Source organism: Drosophila teissieri, chromosome 2R, assembly GCF_016746235.2.
Source record: "Drosophila teissieri strain GT53w chromosome 2R, Prin_Dtei_1.1, whole genome shotgun sequence".
Classification (NCBI taxonomy): Eukaryota; Metazoa; Arthropoda; class Insecta; order Diptera; family Drosophilidae; genus Drosophila; species Drosophila teissieri.
In genome coordinates, this window is record NC_053030.1 from 11,181,420 (window position 1) to 11,200,713 (window position 19,294).

The following is a 19,294-nucleotide window of genomic DNA, read 5'->3' on the forward strand; positions in this document are numbered from 1 at the left end:
CCTAGTTTCACCTGCAGAGCTCTTCGTCCTGTAACCACTGTAGACTCCCCTGTGAAGAGAGCGTGTAAAAACCCGTCAAATGCCAGGAATACCAAAAATACAGCGATGCGAATCGATGCGATCAGAGTTGTTAGCTCCGCACGTTGGAGGTTTTGATTTGCAGGGCCATCGGCATTGCCAGCATTATCGTCATCATTATCGTCATCATCACCTGGGACATATTGGTGACGCTGAGCGGTACAAAAACAGAGGAGTTCGCGGAAAACACGAGAAGTGGTGGGGTCTTGGGGGGATTGGCATTGGATCCAGCGGATGACGGATGACGCGCCTGGCGGTCTGGCCGGAATGGATATGGGTAAACGTGGCTCGTAGTGGATGCGGCCATGTGCATGTGCGGCCGAAACGATCAATGAAGTCAGGTCTCCTCTCGTGGCTTTCGATTGTGGCCGGCAATTCCGATTGCCAAGTTTTTGCCGATCGTGTTGTGTAGTTGCTGTTTTCCTTCGGACGTTTTGGCATTTGCGGCATGGCGCTAATTAACAACTGCCGGTGCTTTTTAGCCGCTTGAAGAGCTTGGGCCAATTGTTTTAGCCTGATGATAAAAAGTTTTATTGATTTGTGATGATTGCCGACAGGGAGGAGGCACAATGCAGAGACAGCAGGTGCAGAGTTACATATATGTTCGTACATATATCGACTGGCATAGGTCGGTGCCTCTTTGTGCGCTGCAATTTATTAAATGCGATTTATTTGCAATTGCTTCCCAGAAGCAGGAGGTGCTGCAAGATTAGACCTATGCTACGATCCCCAACCGGTTCGGAGCGTTCCGGGAAACAGAAGCGTCATATGTTGGCGGCCCGGGTAATTGCCACCGGTCTTGCAGATAGAGATCACCCAACCGAGATGCCAATTTGTCGCTTTTGTGTGGCACAAGGGGCTCAACGGGCTCCAGGGGCTCAAGAGGCTACGGGTTACGGGTTACGGGTTACCCTGTTGCGCACCTTTTTTATGGCCGCTACGTGTCGCGCTTGCCGAAATAAACCAGAAACGAAATATTCGCCATAAAATTTGGACTTGGAGGAGCCCTCGAGGTGGAGACCTCGCCCCCGGTCGCGCATGTCTGTCAGCTTCCATAAAAACGGAGAATAAAAGACACACTTCTTATCAGATTCCCTGCCCTATCTCCCCCTCCACCCCAGCACATCAGCTCAAAACTTCTAAGTAAAGACATAAAATACCTCGCGTTTTGGTTTCAACTTGTGTTTGTTTTATTTACTAAATATTTCTCAGTTGTCTTCCGTTTGCTTTTGCTTTTCGCTTTTTATATGCTACACATTAAAAATGTTTTGGTGCTTATGTAAGACGTACACTCATATGCAATGTATGTATGTAATGGTATAATCATTTATAGTTACATGGTTAGTTATTGTTGAATCGTGTAATACAATACAATATAAATACTGAATCAAGGCAATGCCCTATAACGTACATATCATCTAGAGTAGGTAAATCATAATTGAGGATAAACAGCGGAGTCGAATCTTTGAAAAACTATCACACACAAATGCTTTCTTTTCGTCAAGAGTTTCTACGAGTACACTAGGCGTATGTGTAATATTGGTTATGTTTTCACGGTTACTTAACTTATGGAGTATGCAAAGTTGGTTTAATCGTATGTATGTGATTAATACTAAACTGTCTGTTTTAATTGCTTTACGTTACAACGCTATAAGTGGCAAGACCTATTAGTTTAAGGGGCCGAAACTTGTGTTTTGGAGACTCCCAAAATTTGTATAAAAATAAATATGCTAGAATTCCAAAATTTCAAAAGCAAGTTTGGCAAAAGTATACATTTACTAGGCAGCCTACTAAGAAAGTGCTGAATTAGTTGTTTGCAACTAACTGTCCATCAATTATAATTGATAATTTATAATTGATTTTAGGCGCTGCTGGTGGACCTTTCCAACTGCGACCCAATCTCACTCGGACGTGTCTCGTGCGGCATTTGTTCTACTTCAATGTACTCCTCCTCATCTGCAGGATTCCCCGGCTCATCTTCCACTCCGGCGGACTCCACTGTATCCGTTTCGTACAGCTCCTGTTTGACGATGGTGGGACTTCTCACCGGACTCTGGCCGGGAGAACTGTTCCGAATGGATGGCACCTCCACTTTCGGTGGCGGAGGTCGCGTCTGTGGTCTCAGCTCATGACCCCTTTGGTGGTGCTCCAGCTCAGCTCGGAAGTAGAATTTCTCCGGGCAGAGGCTGCAGTCGTAGGGCCGAGAATGGGCTCCGTGCTCGGCCATGTGGTTGAGTAGTCCGCCGGGAGCGGTGAAAACGGCGGAGCAGATGTAGCAGTTGAAGCCGCGCTGCTCAGTGCCGGCAAAGGTGTGCTCCACCAGGTGTTCCTGCAGCTTCTGGGCGTGGGGCAGGATCATCTTGCACAGGTTGCAGCGGTTCTCCACAAACGCCGACGGCGGAGCTGGCAGAGATGTCTGAGGCTCGGCGTGCTTGCCACGTTTGCCATTTAGGTTGTGCTTGCGGCAGCACTTGTCACAGAGCTTGGCCGGACCCTCGGTGGCGTCTGGTAGGGGTTCCAGGCACAGAGCACACACTGGCTCCTGCAGACTGCCTCCACTCGAGGAGGACTTTGTGTGGAATTTGGCATGCAGACTTAGCTCAAATTCCGAGTGCAACGTCTGGCGGCAGCAAATGCAGGCTAGTGGCAAGGAGGCGCCATCGCTGCCATGCTCCGAGAGATGCGCCCTGAAGGCGGCCACATCCTCCAGGGGCTGTCCGCAGTGGGAGCACTTGCCGGACTGACCCACCTTCGAGTGCTGGAGCTTGTGCTCGGCCAGGATGGCTGGCGAGGGAAACACCTCGTCGCATATCAAGCACTTGTGCTTGCCCGTCGAGTTGTGGCAGCTCTTCATGTGCTGCTCCAGTTCGGCCCGCGACTTGAAGTTGCCCGCACAGTAGGCGCATCTCAGGCTGACGCCCGTCTTCAGATTGTGGGCCAGTTTGCGATGGGAGTGCAGTTCCGCCTCGCTGCGCAGGTCCTGTCGCTCGCACATTCCGCAACTGAAAGTGGCTGTGCTGGCATTTGGTGGTGGTGGTGCGGTGGCTTGGGGAGCCGGCGGCTGCGGGTTTCCAACTCCCTCGTTTCCCGAGGGCGACGTGGACTTGGCGGCGTACATCTCCATCAGATACCGCTGACTGAGACCGTACATTAGAGCCGGATGTGGAGAGGTTTGGGCCTTCAGTGCATTGGTGTCCACCTGCAGAGGGCTGTAGAATTTGTTAGCCGATGGCGGTGCACCACCAGCTTGTGCTCCTCCTCCTCCTCCGCCTGATGCGGCTGCCCCGGAAGCTGCGCCAAATAAACCCTTGAATGCCACGTTGTAGTCGATGATGCTGCTGTTGTTGTTTGTGGCCGCTGCTGCCGCCGCCGCCGCCGCCAAAGGAGGCAGCAAGGCATTCACATAGAGACTGCCCATGTTGGGCGAGTTAGCCTCCTTGTCCTTGACGCCGCCGTGCTGACTCTGCATGTGACGGTCCAGCAGAAACTCCACGTGGAAGGTCTCCGGGCAGGAAGGACACCGGAACTGACGTGCATGTGCGGCCAAATGGAAGTGCATTTCCAGCTCGGAGGAGCAGACCGCTCGGCAGAACATGCACTGCAGCGGATTGGCGGGAGCATTAGAAGTGGCGCCCAACGTGGGATGGCCGCCCAACTGATGGCGCGTCTTCACGTGCACATGGAACTCGGCATCGGAGCGGAAGAGCTCCAGACAGGCGCTGCAGCGGAGCAGCTTGGTTTCCTGACTGTGGGCACAGGCCAGATGCAGCTGCATGGCCATCCGGCTTTCGCAGAGCTCCGAGCACAAGGAACACTTTAGCAGGGTGAGGACGTGCTCCGTCAGCAAGTGTTGCTGCAGATCCTCCGATTTGGCAAAACTCTTTCCGCAGCTCGAGCTGCAGTTGAACTCGGAGCCCGTGATGAGAAAGTGTCCCACCACATGGCGCTCGAACTCCGACTGCTCCGGCAAGCTCAATCCGCAGTGCGGACAAACCAGCTGCATGCCCTCGGCAATGTGACTCTTCAGATGGTTCCTAAAGCTCTCGAAATCCGGCAGGCCAGCGTTGCACTGGTTGCAGAAAAACACGCCCGGTGGGGCAGTGGGTGGAGCCAGTGGCGCCTGGGCTTGGGGATTGGGTGTCAGTGGTCGCCGCTTGTTGCTGCTCAAGTCTGTGGGCAGATCGTCCTCTGCGGGCCGCGATTCCCGCTCCGGACTCCCCAAGTCCGGTTTAATTTTGGGCAAGTCCAAGGCCAGGCGGGGACTGAAGGTGCCGGTGGTGGCCAGGCGATTGAAGTGCTCGTAGTAGGAGTTTGGACTGCTCAGTCGGTCCATGTGAGTGCTTCTCATGTGCTGGAACAGTCCGGCGATATTGCCAAACTTCATGGTGCAGTACTCACAGCTCAGCTGGAAGCCTTCGCCCTCCTGAGCCGGCGTCTTCACAGCCTGTTGCGGCTGCTCGTGGACACTCTGCAGATGGGCATTCAGTTGCTCCAGGCTGCTGAACTCCGTGACCTTGGGGCAGTAGCTGCACCTGAGCAGCGGAGTGGGTGTGGCCGTGGTGGTGGTGCCTCCCACATGGTTACTCCGCGATCTCTTGGGGAAGTCCAGTCTACTGGGACTGCTGTCGGATGCCAAAGCCAGAGCATATCTCCTCTTCTGCAGACTACCGTTGCTGGACACCGATGCCGAGGCAGATCCCGTGGACCGTGGACTGTAGTTGAGGGCATTCGGATTGCCACCGGCTGCCAGGATGGCGGCATTCTTCTTGTGCTTCTGCATGTGGGAGGTGAGGGCAGCAGCTGTGTTGTAGCCCCTGTTGCACATGCTGCACTGGAAGGGCTTCTGAATGTCATGCGTCTTCATGTGGATCTTCAAGTGGTCACTAATGAGAGATGAAATAGACGAAATTTATTGACTTAGTTGATGGGTCACATATTTCGCAAGACTCCTCGACTTACCTCCTGGAAAAGGCGGCCTCGCAGTGCGGACACTTGTAGTTCCGCTCGTTGGTATGCAGTTTCTTATGGCGATCGCGGGAGCGCTTGTGCTTGAAGAGCTTGGAGCAGTATTCGCATTTGAAGGGCAGGTGTTCGGCGTGGCTCTGCAATGAAGAGACACAAATTCGGAAAACCCCATTAGCATGATGATTATCTGAGCAATTAGCCTTATGCCCACTGGCTATTTGAAATTCTTAGAAGAGCCCCAGACAACAAGGCAGCGTCAACTGTCCGTCTACCCCAGTTAAGAGTTGCGATGACAACGATGACGACTACGACTTGGAAGACGGCTTGGACGACGACTCCTGGCTTGAATTTATAGATGCGTCAATCTGAATCTGAATCTGCATACCGACTGACTCGACTCGGACTTGGACTCGGACTCGTACTCAGGCCCAGACGAGTAGGTGTTTCACTTGCGACTCGTGGCTTGTGGACAAAATTCATCTAAATGCGCGACGCCGCTCACTTTTTTTTCGCAGGTGGGGCTGCAAAGGGGCAGGTGCTGGGGCTGTGGCTTGGGCTGTGACTGTGACTGGGTCTTAAACTACACCCGCAACCGGTTTGCTTTTTGGGTTCTTTTAGCGGCAGCCGGCTTTGAACTTTGAGAGCGGCAGCAAAAAAAATTAGCCCATTTGTATGCAGCCCCCCAGTTTGGAAAGCCTTAAAATTGCACAATATATGATGAGTTAGCCGGGTTAGTCGCATCCAGAGACATCCACAACTTCTACCAGCGTACAACTTCTCGTGTTGGTTATGGTTTTTTAAACTGTCGCTCCAATCACCATCGCCATCAACATCCCATAAGCTCAAAGACCGAATTCCGAACCGTACCAGCTCATCCAGGCGCTAGGATCAAAGCCGGATCGCTACATGTTAGACCCCGGCGGACGATAACGATCGCTGCTCGGTAGTCCTCAACAGCAGTTGCAATTGGGTTAACAAGTTGCTGATGTCATGGGCGGTGTTCGCAGTTCCAAAAGCATTTAAGCCGAATTAGAATTATGGCTGGGGGGCTCAGGGGGCGTGTGGGTGAATGCGGTGAAGTGCGGTGTCCACAAAGGCTTAAAGCTGCGGGTTGTCTTAGATGTGTAGATGTTGTCTTAAAGATTGCCCAAGGAGTGTTGGATAAATGATACAGGTCTGCACTTTTGAAATAATTCACTTGATCCTAATTTGTTTCATTTGGATGGTGGGGTTTCAGAGAGCATACTTTAGTACACATATATTTTTCAAAGGATTTATATATTTAGATTCCAAGTATTCTCCACTAATAGGGAAGCGAGCATTGCATTAATGCTAGATTTTAAATTTCCCATTAAACAACCCTTTACATCCAGGACCTATACCACTTTCGCTTTCAATTAACAAATGAAACCGCATTTCAGTTCCCATTCACTCGATGAAAATCAATGGCACCACCGCAGATTGTCAATCAAAGTCCTGACGCCCCGAGTCCTGAGTGCCTAAAGGTGTCCTAAGTATTATATTTAGAAGTCTGTCACCTAAGGAAGCGAGTGTCAATCAAGGGAAGACACCCTGCTCGAACTTGGAATAATCGCCTTAAAAAGATGTCAGGATGGTAATTAGCAACTTTCCAGCCACCCACTTGTGGTGGAACCCACCCACCCTTGCAGACTGGAGTTCCTCTGAACTTTGAACCCTCTCTCTTGTTGGGGTAACTCACCTGCACGTGATGCTTCAAGTAGCCGAGACGTGGAAATGTCTTTTCGCAGAACTGGCACTGGTAGGAGCCGTCGCCGCGACTTTTAATCCCCTCCGCTGTCAACTTATCAAACTTGGATGCCGCTCCAGTGGATCCCGCACCTGCGGCGGCTCCCATTTTGGCTTCCTTATTGATTTTGCGCAGCTTGTTGGCTATTTTCAGCGCCTGTTGATGGTGGTAATGGTGATGGTGGTGGTGATGGAAGTGTGGCAAGCGCTTTGGCTTCGGCAAATCCTCGCCATCAGCACCGCCATTGATCTTGCCCTCAGTCGGATGATCCTCCTGACCGGCGGCGGCTGGAACTCCGGCCAAGTGGTGCGAGTTGGGCGTCATGGTGCCGTCCGAAATGCTGGGCGAATAACTGGACGATGTGTGGGTGCTGTACATATCTGGAAGGAAAGAAAAGATCAATTAGTATAGGCTAGGATTTGTGATACACCAAGGGATTTGGTGATAGAAAGTCTGATTATGGTAACTGAGAAGGGAATAAAACTGCAATTTGTAATACCGAACGAATATCTTGTAAGCGTTTCACTCTATTAATTGCTCGGTTATTTCCCTAAGAACGCCAACTGGGAACATTGTGTTGGTCTTTCCATCATGGGAAGCAGTTTTTTACGAGACTAGGTCTCATCGAGTGGGCGGCTGTGGCTGCATCCTGTTTAGCGGCGCTTTGGGGACCGGGACAGGAAATCAACGTCGACTATCAAATGCTGGACACGGAATTAATTCAATTAGCCGGGCAACATTTGGTGTTGGCCAGACGACACCCCATTCCAGTGGACTGGGCTTCAGTTGTAAGCGAGTCTCATGCAAACTAATTGCGCTTTGTTCTTGCTGCGCTTTTAATTACAGGCCCCAGCATCCATGAGGGTCACTTGATTCCCCCGGATTCGGATCACCACGCTTCTATCACCACGCGCCAAGTGCCGATGTTCACTTTCCGTTTTCGACAACTTTTAATTAAGCCCAATTGCGCATGATCTTCGCGACTGTATCTCATCTCTGCTGGGATAATGCTCTGGGTCGAGGGATCGTGGTTGTGAGGCCTTGTTTTACCCCCGATCGGTTGAACTGTGATCTGGTCTAAGTTCCACTCTAATTGGGAAACATCAAGCCGATGCATCAGCCACTTGATTCGCTCATTCGTCTTGATCTTTGGGGTTAAAGAAAGTTGTAAGAGATTTGAACCCATTCGGATTTGATTGAAATGCTGCTGCTGGTCATGTTAAGGGGGTAAGAAAGTCAAGTGTCAGAGAGGCTGAACTGATTGGAGAAGATTGATGGAGATGTTCTAGGATTTATGGCAGAAGTTTACATGAAGACTATTTCGAAAATTATACATTTCGTTTAGGAAGCTGAAGCTACCGGGGTCGTTTTGTTTCTATTCTTGTACATATTTTGTTGAATTAGTAAGGTTTATGATCAGGGGTAAGCGAAATAAGAAAAGGCTTTTGTGAAATCTGTTAATTTTCACTGAGTTCAAATAAATTGATTTTCCGTCGGCATATGCACATTGAGTAAAAATAGTTTTAAAAGCTTTGCCATTTACACTGTTGGGTTTCAAAGGATCCCAAAGGTTGGTATCTTAAATAATCCATCGATAGCTAAACCCTTTCTTTTTAGAAATCCTTGGAATTTACCGTTGTTGGTGATCTCCTTGGTGGCCTGGATCTTTTCAATTAAATTCTCCAAACGCGAACTGGGACCACGATATAACATCTTTAGGGCCATCATATCATGGCATGGTATTGTCTTATTTAACTGCTAGTTAATTTATTAATGCGATTTGAACTAAATTCGGTTAGGGAGGCACTTTAGCTGCACTTTCTTGACACAAACACCAAGCACTTTCAGTTAAGGCCCTTGCTGCACCAAAGGATCATTATATCTGTATTCTGATGAATAGGTTGTTAGTGTGTTTTCTTTTTTTGTTCTTTGAAAGCGCGAGGCGCGAGACGAAGGACGTCCAATTGCCGCGAGCACCAAAATGTGACTAAAATCAGAGCCGCAGAGCCAAAGGCCGAGTGCCAAAGAGCCCAACGGAGAACGAGAGAGAGACGGAGACAGAGAGGGAGAGAGAGACGGCAGGAGAGGGCGACCACTAGGCGAACTGGTTTTGCTTTTTTTCGCCTCTGTGTGCGTGCCTTTTGGGATTCTCGGCCAGCAAATGAGAAGCAACACACAGCGAACGTAATTTAAATGGCGCCCCCACCCCACCCCCACTAATACACACACACACAAACACTCGCTGGCACGCGCACGCACACGGGCGAGAGTGAGAAAGCTTCGTGTGTATATAAGCACCACACACTGATATCCCGAAGTAAAAGCCGAAGAAGTTGCGTTCGTGGGCGAGAGCGAGATGGCGCCACACAGAGTGCGCAAAAGAGAGAGAGGGCGCATTCGTCGCATCTGTGTTGGTGTTGGTGCCCCCATCGAACACATAGACGGTATATGGGCACACCTACACCACTGCACATGGGGCTGGCGAAGGGCGGAGCATGGGATCCAATGGGTCGACGCGGCCAGAGGGTCCCCTGGTGGGCCAAAGGAAGGGGGGCAGCGGGCGGAAGCGGGATGGCAAATGCGTTTTATACTTTATTTATGTGCACATAAAAATTTAATTTACCCAAAACGTCAGGTGATGATGTGATATTTCACTACTTTCTGTTCGTTTTCCCCCTTTTTTTGTGGTTTTTGTTTGTATTTTTTTTGGCGAGTTTTGACTTTGATGAAGGAATTAGCTTTTTTGGGTTAATTACTTGCTAAGCGAATTGAAAAGTTGTCCAAAAACTTTTGATTATCCATACACAAAGGATAATTAAATGTAAGCATACTAAAATGTGAATATATTGTAACTTTTCCTGCAGTAAATTTGAATGTTTGGCTAAAGATATGAAGAATGATAAATAATAATATTTAGAATAAATAATAAGAATTAGTGATATGATAGTTCCCAAAATGGATCGTGGGAGCCACGATAATTTTTTTTTTGCGTGATAGGTTGTTTTTTTCAATTCCCGATATCTCGACGTTCATACGGACAGACAGGCGGACGGACAGACGGACGGACATGGCCAGATCGACTTGGCAATATCTTTTTAGGGTCAGAATCGATTCCATCTACCTGTTACATACTTTTCAACGAATCAAGTATATCCTTTTACTTTACGAGTTACAATTCTACAAACCTTTTGTTTGCCACGAATGTGGAAATTTATGTACATTTCCATAAAAATCTAGGCAAACCCCGAATGTGTAAATGTCAATTGGCTGTCGTCGCTCATATCAACATATGAACATGACCGCAAATAAACCGTACACAGGCAATAGAAAAAGTACAAAGTTAAAATGACGCCAGAAACGAGATGATAAAAACGAAAGCCAAGCGGCCAAAACACGTTAAAGCCATTAGCGCGTACCCGTCAACTTGGCAAGCGAAATGTTGCGAAAAGCGATTGTGATGCCGAAAAATACATATACAGCAGGACACCGCATCCGGTGGCCAGAACAAGGACTACACACAATGCACTCACTGAAAGCCAAATTAATTATGCATACGGCGGCGGCAGTGACAGCGAAGCTTGAAAAACGTCAGCAAAGTGCAGCAAATGAAAGCTGTATTTGTGCGAACTGTCAACAGCAGAAGTTCACTTAGGGAAAAATGTACCTAACATACAACTACATCTCTATCTATGTTTTATAAATAAGTTTAAAGTATTTAAGATGTCTTAATATTATGGAAGTAACTGATATATCACACTACAGTTTGAATATGTTTTAAAAAGGTTAAGATCTTTTACTAAAAGATTGCTTTACTAGCTTTGTAAAGACATTTTTGTAGTTTAAGAAATAAAGCCTTAAGCATAAGCTAAAGTTCAAGCCTCTAAAATTTATTTAACATTTCTATGGAAACGGAATTTGGGCTTCATGAATGTTGTGTCCTGAAAATAAGAACTATAATTCCTTTTTGGAGGTGTACTTTGCACCTGTCCTCTCCATTCGTTTAGCCCAAATCCTTTGTCAGGTGCCGTAAAACTATTAGAGCAATTAAGAAATCACTTTTCACTATTTTAGCCCCACTCTAACTTTTGTTCCTACCTTTTTCGCTATGCTTTTTTTTCAATTTTCTTTTTACCTTAACTCCGATTGGTGGCTGACTGAGTTGGCCAATCGCAGCGCTCGCTGCCGGCGCATGCGTCGCTGTTACCGCTGTTGCACAACAACAACAGAAAAGAAAAGAAAAACAACAAGAGCCAGTACATGAGCGGCACATGTAGAAAGAGATGGCTATCGATGGAGCTGTCGATTCGGGTCTCTCGGCTTTTAACGGTTAACACTCGATTTGCTAATTGACGTCGCCAGGTTTGTCGTTTGAGTCTTTGGTTTGAGGTTGGGCAATGGTTCGTGGTACATTGAGGTCGTTAATGATTAAGTTGGTTTTCTAGTAAAATGATTTAAAGTTGAATATATTTGTTGCTGCGATTAATATTTTAATGTTAAATATTTTATATCAGAAAAAACGTTTCATTCAATAAGTTTCGAGTGAATTGATAAAATAAATTTAAGTTCCTGAAAGCCCCTCTTGGAACACAGTTATATTTTGGAGTTACCTCAACAGTGCAATAATTAGTACTTAAATTAATGTGATTTATTCCATTTGCTTAATCGAACTCAACTGTCAATTCCTCAAAGCTAACCACTTCGTTGTCCCAAACCCTTTTTCGAACATCATTGTCCCATTACAACGGTGTTCAATTACAAATACTTCCAATTAACCTAATAACGGGCAACAGAAAGCTTTAACCTTTGACCTCGCTCAAACGAAACTTTGTCGCAAGTCAAAAGTCAGAAAAAACCCACAAAACGAATTTATCAACGGCAATCCTAAGATCAAATTGCAATTAAAGGTAATTTTTCGCTTTCTACATAATTAATGACAGAACAAGCAGAAGTTTTCCGTGCGACAACAATTTTCGTAATTGTAAGAGGGAATCTGGATTTCCATTTTAAATTCTAATTGCCCTTAGATGTTATTTATGTCCAGGCACATTTTCCCCCAATTTACCAGTTGGCCGCTGAAAAATCAACTTTCGGCTGAAAAATGTTAAAAGTTACCCATACTCCCTTCCACTCCCACTCCGCTCGACATTGAGCCACTTTAGTCCTCCATCTCCGGTGTTAATTACGTTTGAGTGACAGTTTTGTGACAGGCCACGACAAGTGGGTAGGATGGCAGGGATTTTTGGGTGGTGCTGCGGTGGTTGGGCGGTGTTTGGGCGGTGGTTGGGCGGTGGGTGAAAGGGTGTCGGCACAGGTAAATTGTGTCGCCCAGCCTTGCTGCCCGATCCTTTTCCTGTGCATTTTAAATGCGCGGCTAATGCAAAGTCGGCCCGAACTTTTCACCGAGATTTCCACTTTTGCAGTTGGTCAGCAGCAGGACCTCATGTGTCACTCGTCGTCCTTGCTTTGTGCATGTGTGTGTGTGAGTGTTAGTGTGAGAGGGAGTGTGTTTGCTGACAGCCAAAGGGTTTCGCCAGCGCCCTCATGCATAATAGATAAATTATAAAAATATATGCCCTGCTTGGGAGCTGGGTAGGTGGAAAAGGAGAGGCCTGTCAGCATGTCATCCATTGTCCTGCCGGCAGCCAAAGTGTCCTTTTGTTTCAGCGCATTTTAAATTAGCCATTCTCGGAAAAAGTCACTCAAATTGTCACTTTGATGTCCTGACAGCTGCCCAGACCCCAGATCCAAACAAAAAAAACAAAACCCATCATCGGTCCTAAGTCCGAGCTCTATGTGTCTCCACAGATTTCCATCTTTCCGTGGTCTCATTCCGGCGCTAACTTCGCAATTAATCAGTCGCCTGAGGACACATTTAATTAGAGCCGCAATCGTTTGGTGGTCAAGATTGGGCCCAGAAAAGGTTTGCTCATGTCAAAGGATCATTTTTAATGAGCGCTGACATTATTTGTGGACTTACGCAGGTCGCAGGGGTAACACATGACTTGCTGATGATTGAATGATTGCAATTTTAAATGAATAAAACTGTAATGTTAATGGCTCTTCACCTACTTTCGCAACTCCTCCTGTGAAGAGTCGCATCCTTCGTGGTGGCCACTCTGCTCCTCTCAGCTTTTCCATCACTAGGAGCCCCACTGCGTTGCCCTCCCCGCATTAGAGACAACTCTTAGACATATTTACCAAACAAACAATTATCCTCGTAATCTGATTTCGATGATGACCCCTCTTTGGCATATTGTCAAGTCATGCCCGCTCAATGGTCCATAATGATGATCCCTTCGCATTGCATCACAGCCTCATCTCGATCGCAAAGTTACTCAATGAAAAATGAAGTTCCTCAATGGCGGGCAAGGAGTGCCGGGGATTTGTCTCAATTGGGATCGAGGCGCTGACACAAATCAATCAGACAGTGCAGTTGGCAGTTGGCAGTTAGCAGGTAGAAGTGATCGGGGATCAGTCTGGCGCAGGGATCTTGATCGCCTGTCAAGGGGTAATGATGGGTCTGGCGACGTGTCGAGGGCGTCCTGCGGTGGCTAAATCCGCTTTTGAAAAGGGTTTCTCAAATCGATTTCGATGACGCTCTGCCCAACCGACCATAATTGACTTTCGCACCTGTTTTGTGGACGCACTAGCTCTCTCTCTCCCAGGAATGGAAACCCAGTGAACCGCAGAAATCTGGGGATAGTGGGGAAATGAGCGGTGGCACGTGCTACCCAGTTTTGTGGCTTTGACTGGGAGCCAGAACAATGCCCCACAGCTGCCACTCCTAAACGGTCTTTGACCATCAAGCCATCAACCCATCAAAATCGCACGCGTGCCAGCCGCCATAAACTTGGAGGGTCTGAGACGGAGTCCAGAAAATTGAAATGCATTGCAGAGTCGGCGGACGGAGGGAAGTAAGTGAAGTAAAGCGAAGTGAAGTAAAGTCCAGAAACCAGATTAACATGTCCGATTGCCACATCCGAGCTCTTTTGTACTGGCTCCGATTCCGATTCCGAGTCCGAATCCGATTCCGGTTGCAGATATCTCCGCTGGAGTTCTTCAACGCCACTCGGAAGACGGAAACTAGAACTTCACGGCGATTCAAGTGGCATGATAACGGGGTTCACTCGGAATTGGGTTTACGACACTTTTTTCTGCTTCTGGTTTTCGTTTGGCCCCAGCTTGGCTGATGGAGATAATAATCATAAAATAATTTTATTGCAAAGGTAGTTACTGCCCCTCGCTTTTGGCATTTGACTAATAAGTGGGGGAATTGCGGCTTCACGATGATGAAGGAAGCTGAGGGTGAGGACAGCTGATGGCGTCCAGCTGGCGGTCATTGTCAATGAATTATGAATGAAATATCTCTAAGGAGCAAGGAAATATTAAAGATAGTTTTTCAAAGCATCAATAGATGATAGCAACCTTTGGTATCTATAAGTTAAGCATTGAAGTGCTGATGGAAGTTTTCAATTGAGCGGAAACCAACTCCTTCACATAACTACTAATTGGATACTTAACCCGTACGTTGTTATCCAAATTTTCAGCCCAATTCTCCGGACATCGAAATCCCCAGACAGACAAATGGGGGTGGGCTGTGAACCTCGCCAAGATTTATAAGCATGTTACCTGCTGAGTCTGCTGGCCCATAACAATATGTCTATATTAAATCCTTTAAGATCAAGTAACCAAAGCAGCAGCCATTTCGCATGTGAAACATTTCAACGCGTATTTCATTTAAATTACCCCAAATTTATCCCCGAAAACGAGACGAGCCAAATGTATTCAGAGTATGCGAGTATGTGTGCGATGGAGAGAAGGGCGGAAAGACGGAGCTGAAAGGGTTCCCCTGGGATTTTCGTACGCGGAATTGCGCCTTGGAGTCGCATAAGGACGAGGAGCAACCCAGAACTATGCACATGGGAGCCACCAAAAAAACAGAAAAAAAAACAAAAAACCGGGAGAGCAAACCAAGGAGCTATGTGCTGCTGGGTGGGCGGTAAAAATGCGATACACGAACGCTTGGCTGCTTTTATTTTTGCATCGTAAAAGGAAATGAAAACGTCTTTCGCGGAAAGTTTTCTTTTCCAGTGCGGCCGACACCGCGCGGGAATGGGTCCAAAAACAAAAACGAAAAAAAACTTGGCGAAAGGCGGACGAACCACCAAAGGCGCATAAATCATCCAAGGTGGCAATAGCAGCAGCAACTTGGGCGTGTCATAACTTCGGAGCCAGAAACCCAGTTGGCCGTGGCCCGTGGGATCGAAAACAATGAGGACGGAGCCATGGAGCCGGCGAAAGTTGGCGAAAAAAATTGCCAAGAGTCCTGGCCAATGCGCCTATGCTGGGTTACAGGTAGGGAAGACAGCACAGCGGAACGTCCTGCAACTGACACTGCAGTCCGAGCTGCGCTCCAGGATGCAGGACCAACTTTTTTCGCCTTGTTTCCGCTTGTTTAGCTGCGGTGTCACGGCGCTGTTACACCTGAGATTGCGATTACTTTGTCCGGACCCGGACAGGCGGGCAAGTTGGGCTAAAGTTTTCGAGATCCTTTAGAGTATACCCTAAAGTGAGTGGGTGCCTGGATTTCGTGGGATGGTCTCACAACTATGTACATTAAAGCACGGAAATGTCCCTACTCATAAAGTGTGCTCCATATGTACTCAAATAGTATTGCTGAATATAATCATTATGGATCATTATCTCCTATTTATCATATATGTTATAAGTGAATAACATAGATGGCATTTGATCGCTTAATACCAATACATCTAAGTGATTTAGAACCCGAAAGATATGTGATAAATTCGCTGAAGACAGAAATGGTTTGAAGAGCGTGTGAATGTCACCGCCTCCTTTTTAGGTGGCTCCTCCCCCCGAGAGCCGCGTAAGGCAGCGAAAACTTTCTAATGACTTGTCGGCGGTGTAAGGAACTTTAGTTGTGGACACTTTGCTGGTACGGGGCTGTAATTAAAACGCATTAGATTCGTACTTAGGATAGCCCGGTGACCCAGTTACGCGACGGTGGCTGGATCTTCGGGAGCCGGAGACGTAGAGAGTTCTCTACGTGATGATCGCATTGATCCGCAGTAGTCATTTGGCCCTTTCGAGTGCCACACACTAAGCTGGAGAAGAAGCGGTTCATTAACCGTGGCGATGTCATCTCGCCGGGCTAACCAGTTTTCCACCAAAAACACAGATTTCTATCTCCGTGTGCGGTGCGTAAAGCAATTTGCGCTGATGATGAGACGACTTCTTGGGAAAGCAACGGTTCAAGTGCTGTGAGAATTTGCCACTTTAAGCAATCCCCAAGACGCAAGTCTCGTCTCGACTCCACTCCACTCGACCCACGAAAGAAACTGCCATCCCAATCCCGAGCTCCAAAAACCTTTGACCAGAGCAATTATTTATGGCCTCGAGACGCGAGGAAGGGGCCAGCTCTCTGTTTGTCTTGTAAGACAAATGTGTAATTAATTGCGTCGCATCAAAAGGAAGCTCTAAAACTATTTGCATACGAGCATGGTAAATTGTCTTCGCTGTCTCATCTTGAACTACACGTGCAATTAATAAATCAAAAGGGACAGCCTAAGCCTTTCGTCCTTCCGAGCGGAAGTCTCGGGCCAGCCAAGACAAATAAATGAAGTGACTGGAACCGAAAAACTTTGCCAACTTAAGGTATTCTTTTCTGCCAGTGGCAGGATTGCCAGGATTGCTACGGCCAAGACGGGGATTCCACTGCAACTAATTGCATTTCATTGCATACATTTAGGATGCCCCCCCCCCCCCCGAATCCTTTGGCTCCTTCTCCTCTCGCCTGCAGCCGCAATCACTTCGCACACACAACGTAAAACGTTTCAAAATTGTGCTCAAATAGCCAGTGAGATTTCCTTGGAGCTGCCAAATGGGTTGAGGTGGAAAGCCAACCACAAGTGCCTCGAGTCCTGAAAGGGGAGTGGGAGGCGAGTCAAGGATATCAGGAAGGATGCGCTGGCCAAGTGTTGAGTGCTAGCTATGCTTGCACTGCGAGAACTTTATAATAGTTTTGGTTATTGGAAAACTATACCAATATAATTTATAGAATCTTAAACATAGAACTTGAAAAATATGAACCAAGTCATATAAGTCAAGCTTACTTAATCTTAGTTTTAATTATCATTAAGTAAAACTATTTCTTTCGTTGTGTTATTTACTCAATTACCTTGCAATAGTTTCTCTAAGTGTAGGGTAAGGATAAGACAGACAAGTTAGCAGCCGGGCAAATTTAGTTGCGGAGCAGGAGGCAAGTAGTGAAGTCAAGTGAAGACTGAGTTGTGTGCATGAATGAATGAATGAATGGATGAAAGGGGGCGGCAAATGGGCAGCCCGTTCAGGTTCAGGATGCTGCCGCCGGCAAGGACGTTGTTCGTGGCAGGAAGAGCAAAAGCAAAAGCAAAAGCAAAAAGCACAAGAAGGAAGTTGTGAAAAAATAGCAGTCGCCACAAAACGAAACAACTAACACAGAAAAAGCATTCGGAATGGCACTAGAGAGAAATGTGGCCAAGTGTAAGGGAATGGTAGATGGTCCACAGGATGGCTGGATGACTGGATGGTTGGGAGGCGATGGCGGAGAGGTCATGTCGTGGCCGTAGCTCATGATGCTGCCGGGTCTCCATTTCTGGCATCTCTGTCTGTCTCTCAGTCTCTTCGACAGCTCGTAAACGGCAGTCAGGATGTGGGGAAGTGATGGCACAAGGGGGGAGCTGGGAGGGAGTAGGAGATACGGGAGATACAGGAAGGAGATGGTCCCAACTTGAATCCGAATGCTGGCCCGAGTTCAGCTTGGTGTTGATTGCTGTTTGGGGTTTTTAAAACGTAGTTAGGCTGCCCGGCAGCCACAGGACCGCAGCATATGGAAACGACACCCGCGGCACAGGTGTAGAGCACCCTGGAGTGCCATCTCCGGCTGCCAGGATAACACCCCCAACGCCAATTTCAATGGTTATGGCTCCAGCACGCATGCTGTGTATTGTCGGGGCTAGAAATGTGGCAACACACACAAACACACACACACACACACGGGTTGTGTGACACCAAACGCTTACCTGAGTAAAAGCTGTCCAGGCTCTGCAACTCCTCATCGTCGTAGTCCTCGTCTCCGCTGAGACTGAGTAGCTCGTCGTCCAGCTCCAGATCCTCCGGCTCCTCCGCATCCACCGCATCTTCTTCATCGTGGCCTGCAGCGAAAAGGAAAAGCTTATTTTAGCCTGGATTGCGAAGGGGCAAATGCAAGTGGGACTTGACCTCGACGTCTTGGATGGAAATAGCTTGGTGGCGAAACGGGCAGGAGCAGCAGGATGCCCTTTCCGGATCCCCAAGTGCAAGGAATTTTGATTATGCTAAGCCCCAGGGTGCCATAATTCCATGCCCCCTCCGGCAAGTAAGCCCCCATGTACTGCTTCTCCCCTCCCCCAATACCCGCAAGCACTGGAAGTTAAGAGCAAGGAAGAGAGCAACTCCAGGCTGCGCATGTCCTTTTAAGAGTTGCCAAAAGGGAGTTTTCTCTCTGAAAGAGAGCTCCTTGTTTTGGTCTCTCATTTCGAAGGAACAGCTGTTGGCAGCACGTGCTGCGAGTCTTGGGCAGCAGGCAGTGTAGTTGGGGAGCAGGGGGAAAAGTTTGTCTACAGTGCCACACAACTCGGCATTACTCATACGCAACGTTTGACGTGCCTCCTGGTGGGGATAGTGTGGGGCGCCCAATGTCTCACGTGAGTGAGTGTCTGACTTGGGTCCTGGCAAGTAAGCCAAGAAGCTGATCCTCAGGGATATGCTAATGGGGTTGCGTTACCTGGAGGACAGTGGGATTGGTATTGGTGTATCGGTGAATATGAAAAGGATAGATGAAATGTCAAGCCGTTAATTGGAAAATAAATAAAACTGAGTTACGATGGCGCAGTAGTGTTATACAAGTATGAATAGAAACCAGGCAAGCACAAATTCAAGGGTTAGATATGCTAAATAATAATATTTTGCAGCAAAGTTGTTAATAACTTTAGGAACAGTAGGCGATGGACAGCAGCCCAATATCTCTAACTTTTCACTCCACCTACGAATTGCCATCTTTGTCAGCCCTCGTAAAACCCAAACTGATGCGAAACCCTTCGACATGAACTCATCAAGCCATAGACCATCAGGCTTTCACAGCACTACGAGTAGCTACTTTCGCGAATTCGGCTTTTACTAGTTTCTAATGACAAAATGAAATTTCGCGAGCACTGTAGCGCTGCTATCTCAAACAAAAAAAAAAAGAAAATAGAGTGAGATAGTGGGAGAGTGGGAGGGAGGAGGGTAGATGCTATGGCGATGACGATGGGATCTGCAACATTCTAAGCGCTTGAGAATTTCCTTGATGGCTCGTCGTTTCGGCGACGTTTCGATGATGTGGCGATGTGGCTCTGTGGCTGTGGATCTGCTTTTATGCCACTTTGCATGCCAGCACATAAAGCA

General features: G+C 47.7%; 1 protein-coding gene across 2 annotated transcripts in view; it reads right to left on the bottom strand.

Moving 5' to 3' along the window:
* Positions 1-1,939: 1,939 nt before the first annotated feature.
* LOC122614180 (zinc finger protein 423 homolog) overlaps positions 1,940-19,294 on the bottom strand; it is a 29,715-nt gene continuing 12,360 nt past the window's right edge. Inside the window, exons 3-6 of one of the 2 annotated variants that reach the window (XM_043788700.1) lie at positions 17,893-18,024; positions 6,764-7,191; positions 5,038-5,180; positions 1,940-4,961 (exon numbers count right to left, since the gene is read on the bottom strand). In XM_043788700.1, the coding sequence (XP_043644635.1) occupies positions 1,940-4,961; positions 5,038-5,180; positions 6,764-7,191; positions 17,893-18,024 (3,725 nt within the window). Of the gene's footprint in view, positions 4,962-5,037; positions 5,181-6,763; positions 7,192-8,445; positions 8,616-17,892; positions 18,025-19,294 lie in introns of those variants that run through there. The other variant, XM_043788701.1, reaches the window with a different exon arrangement.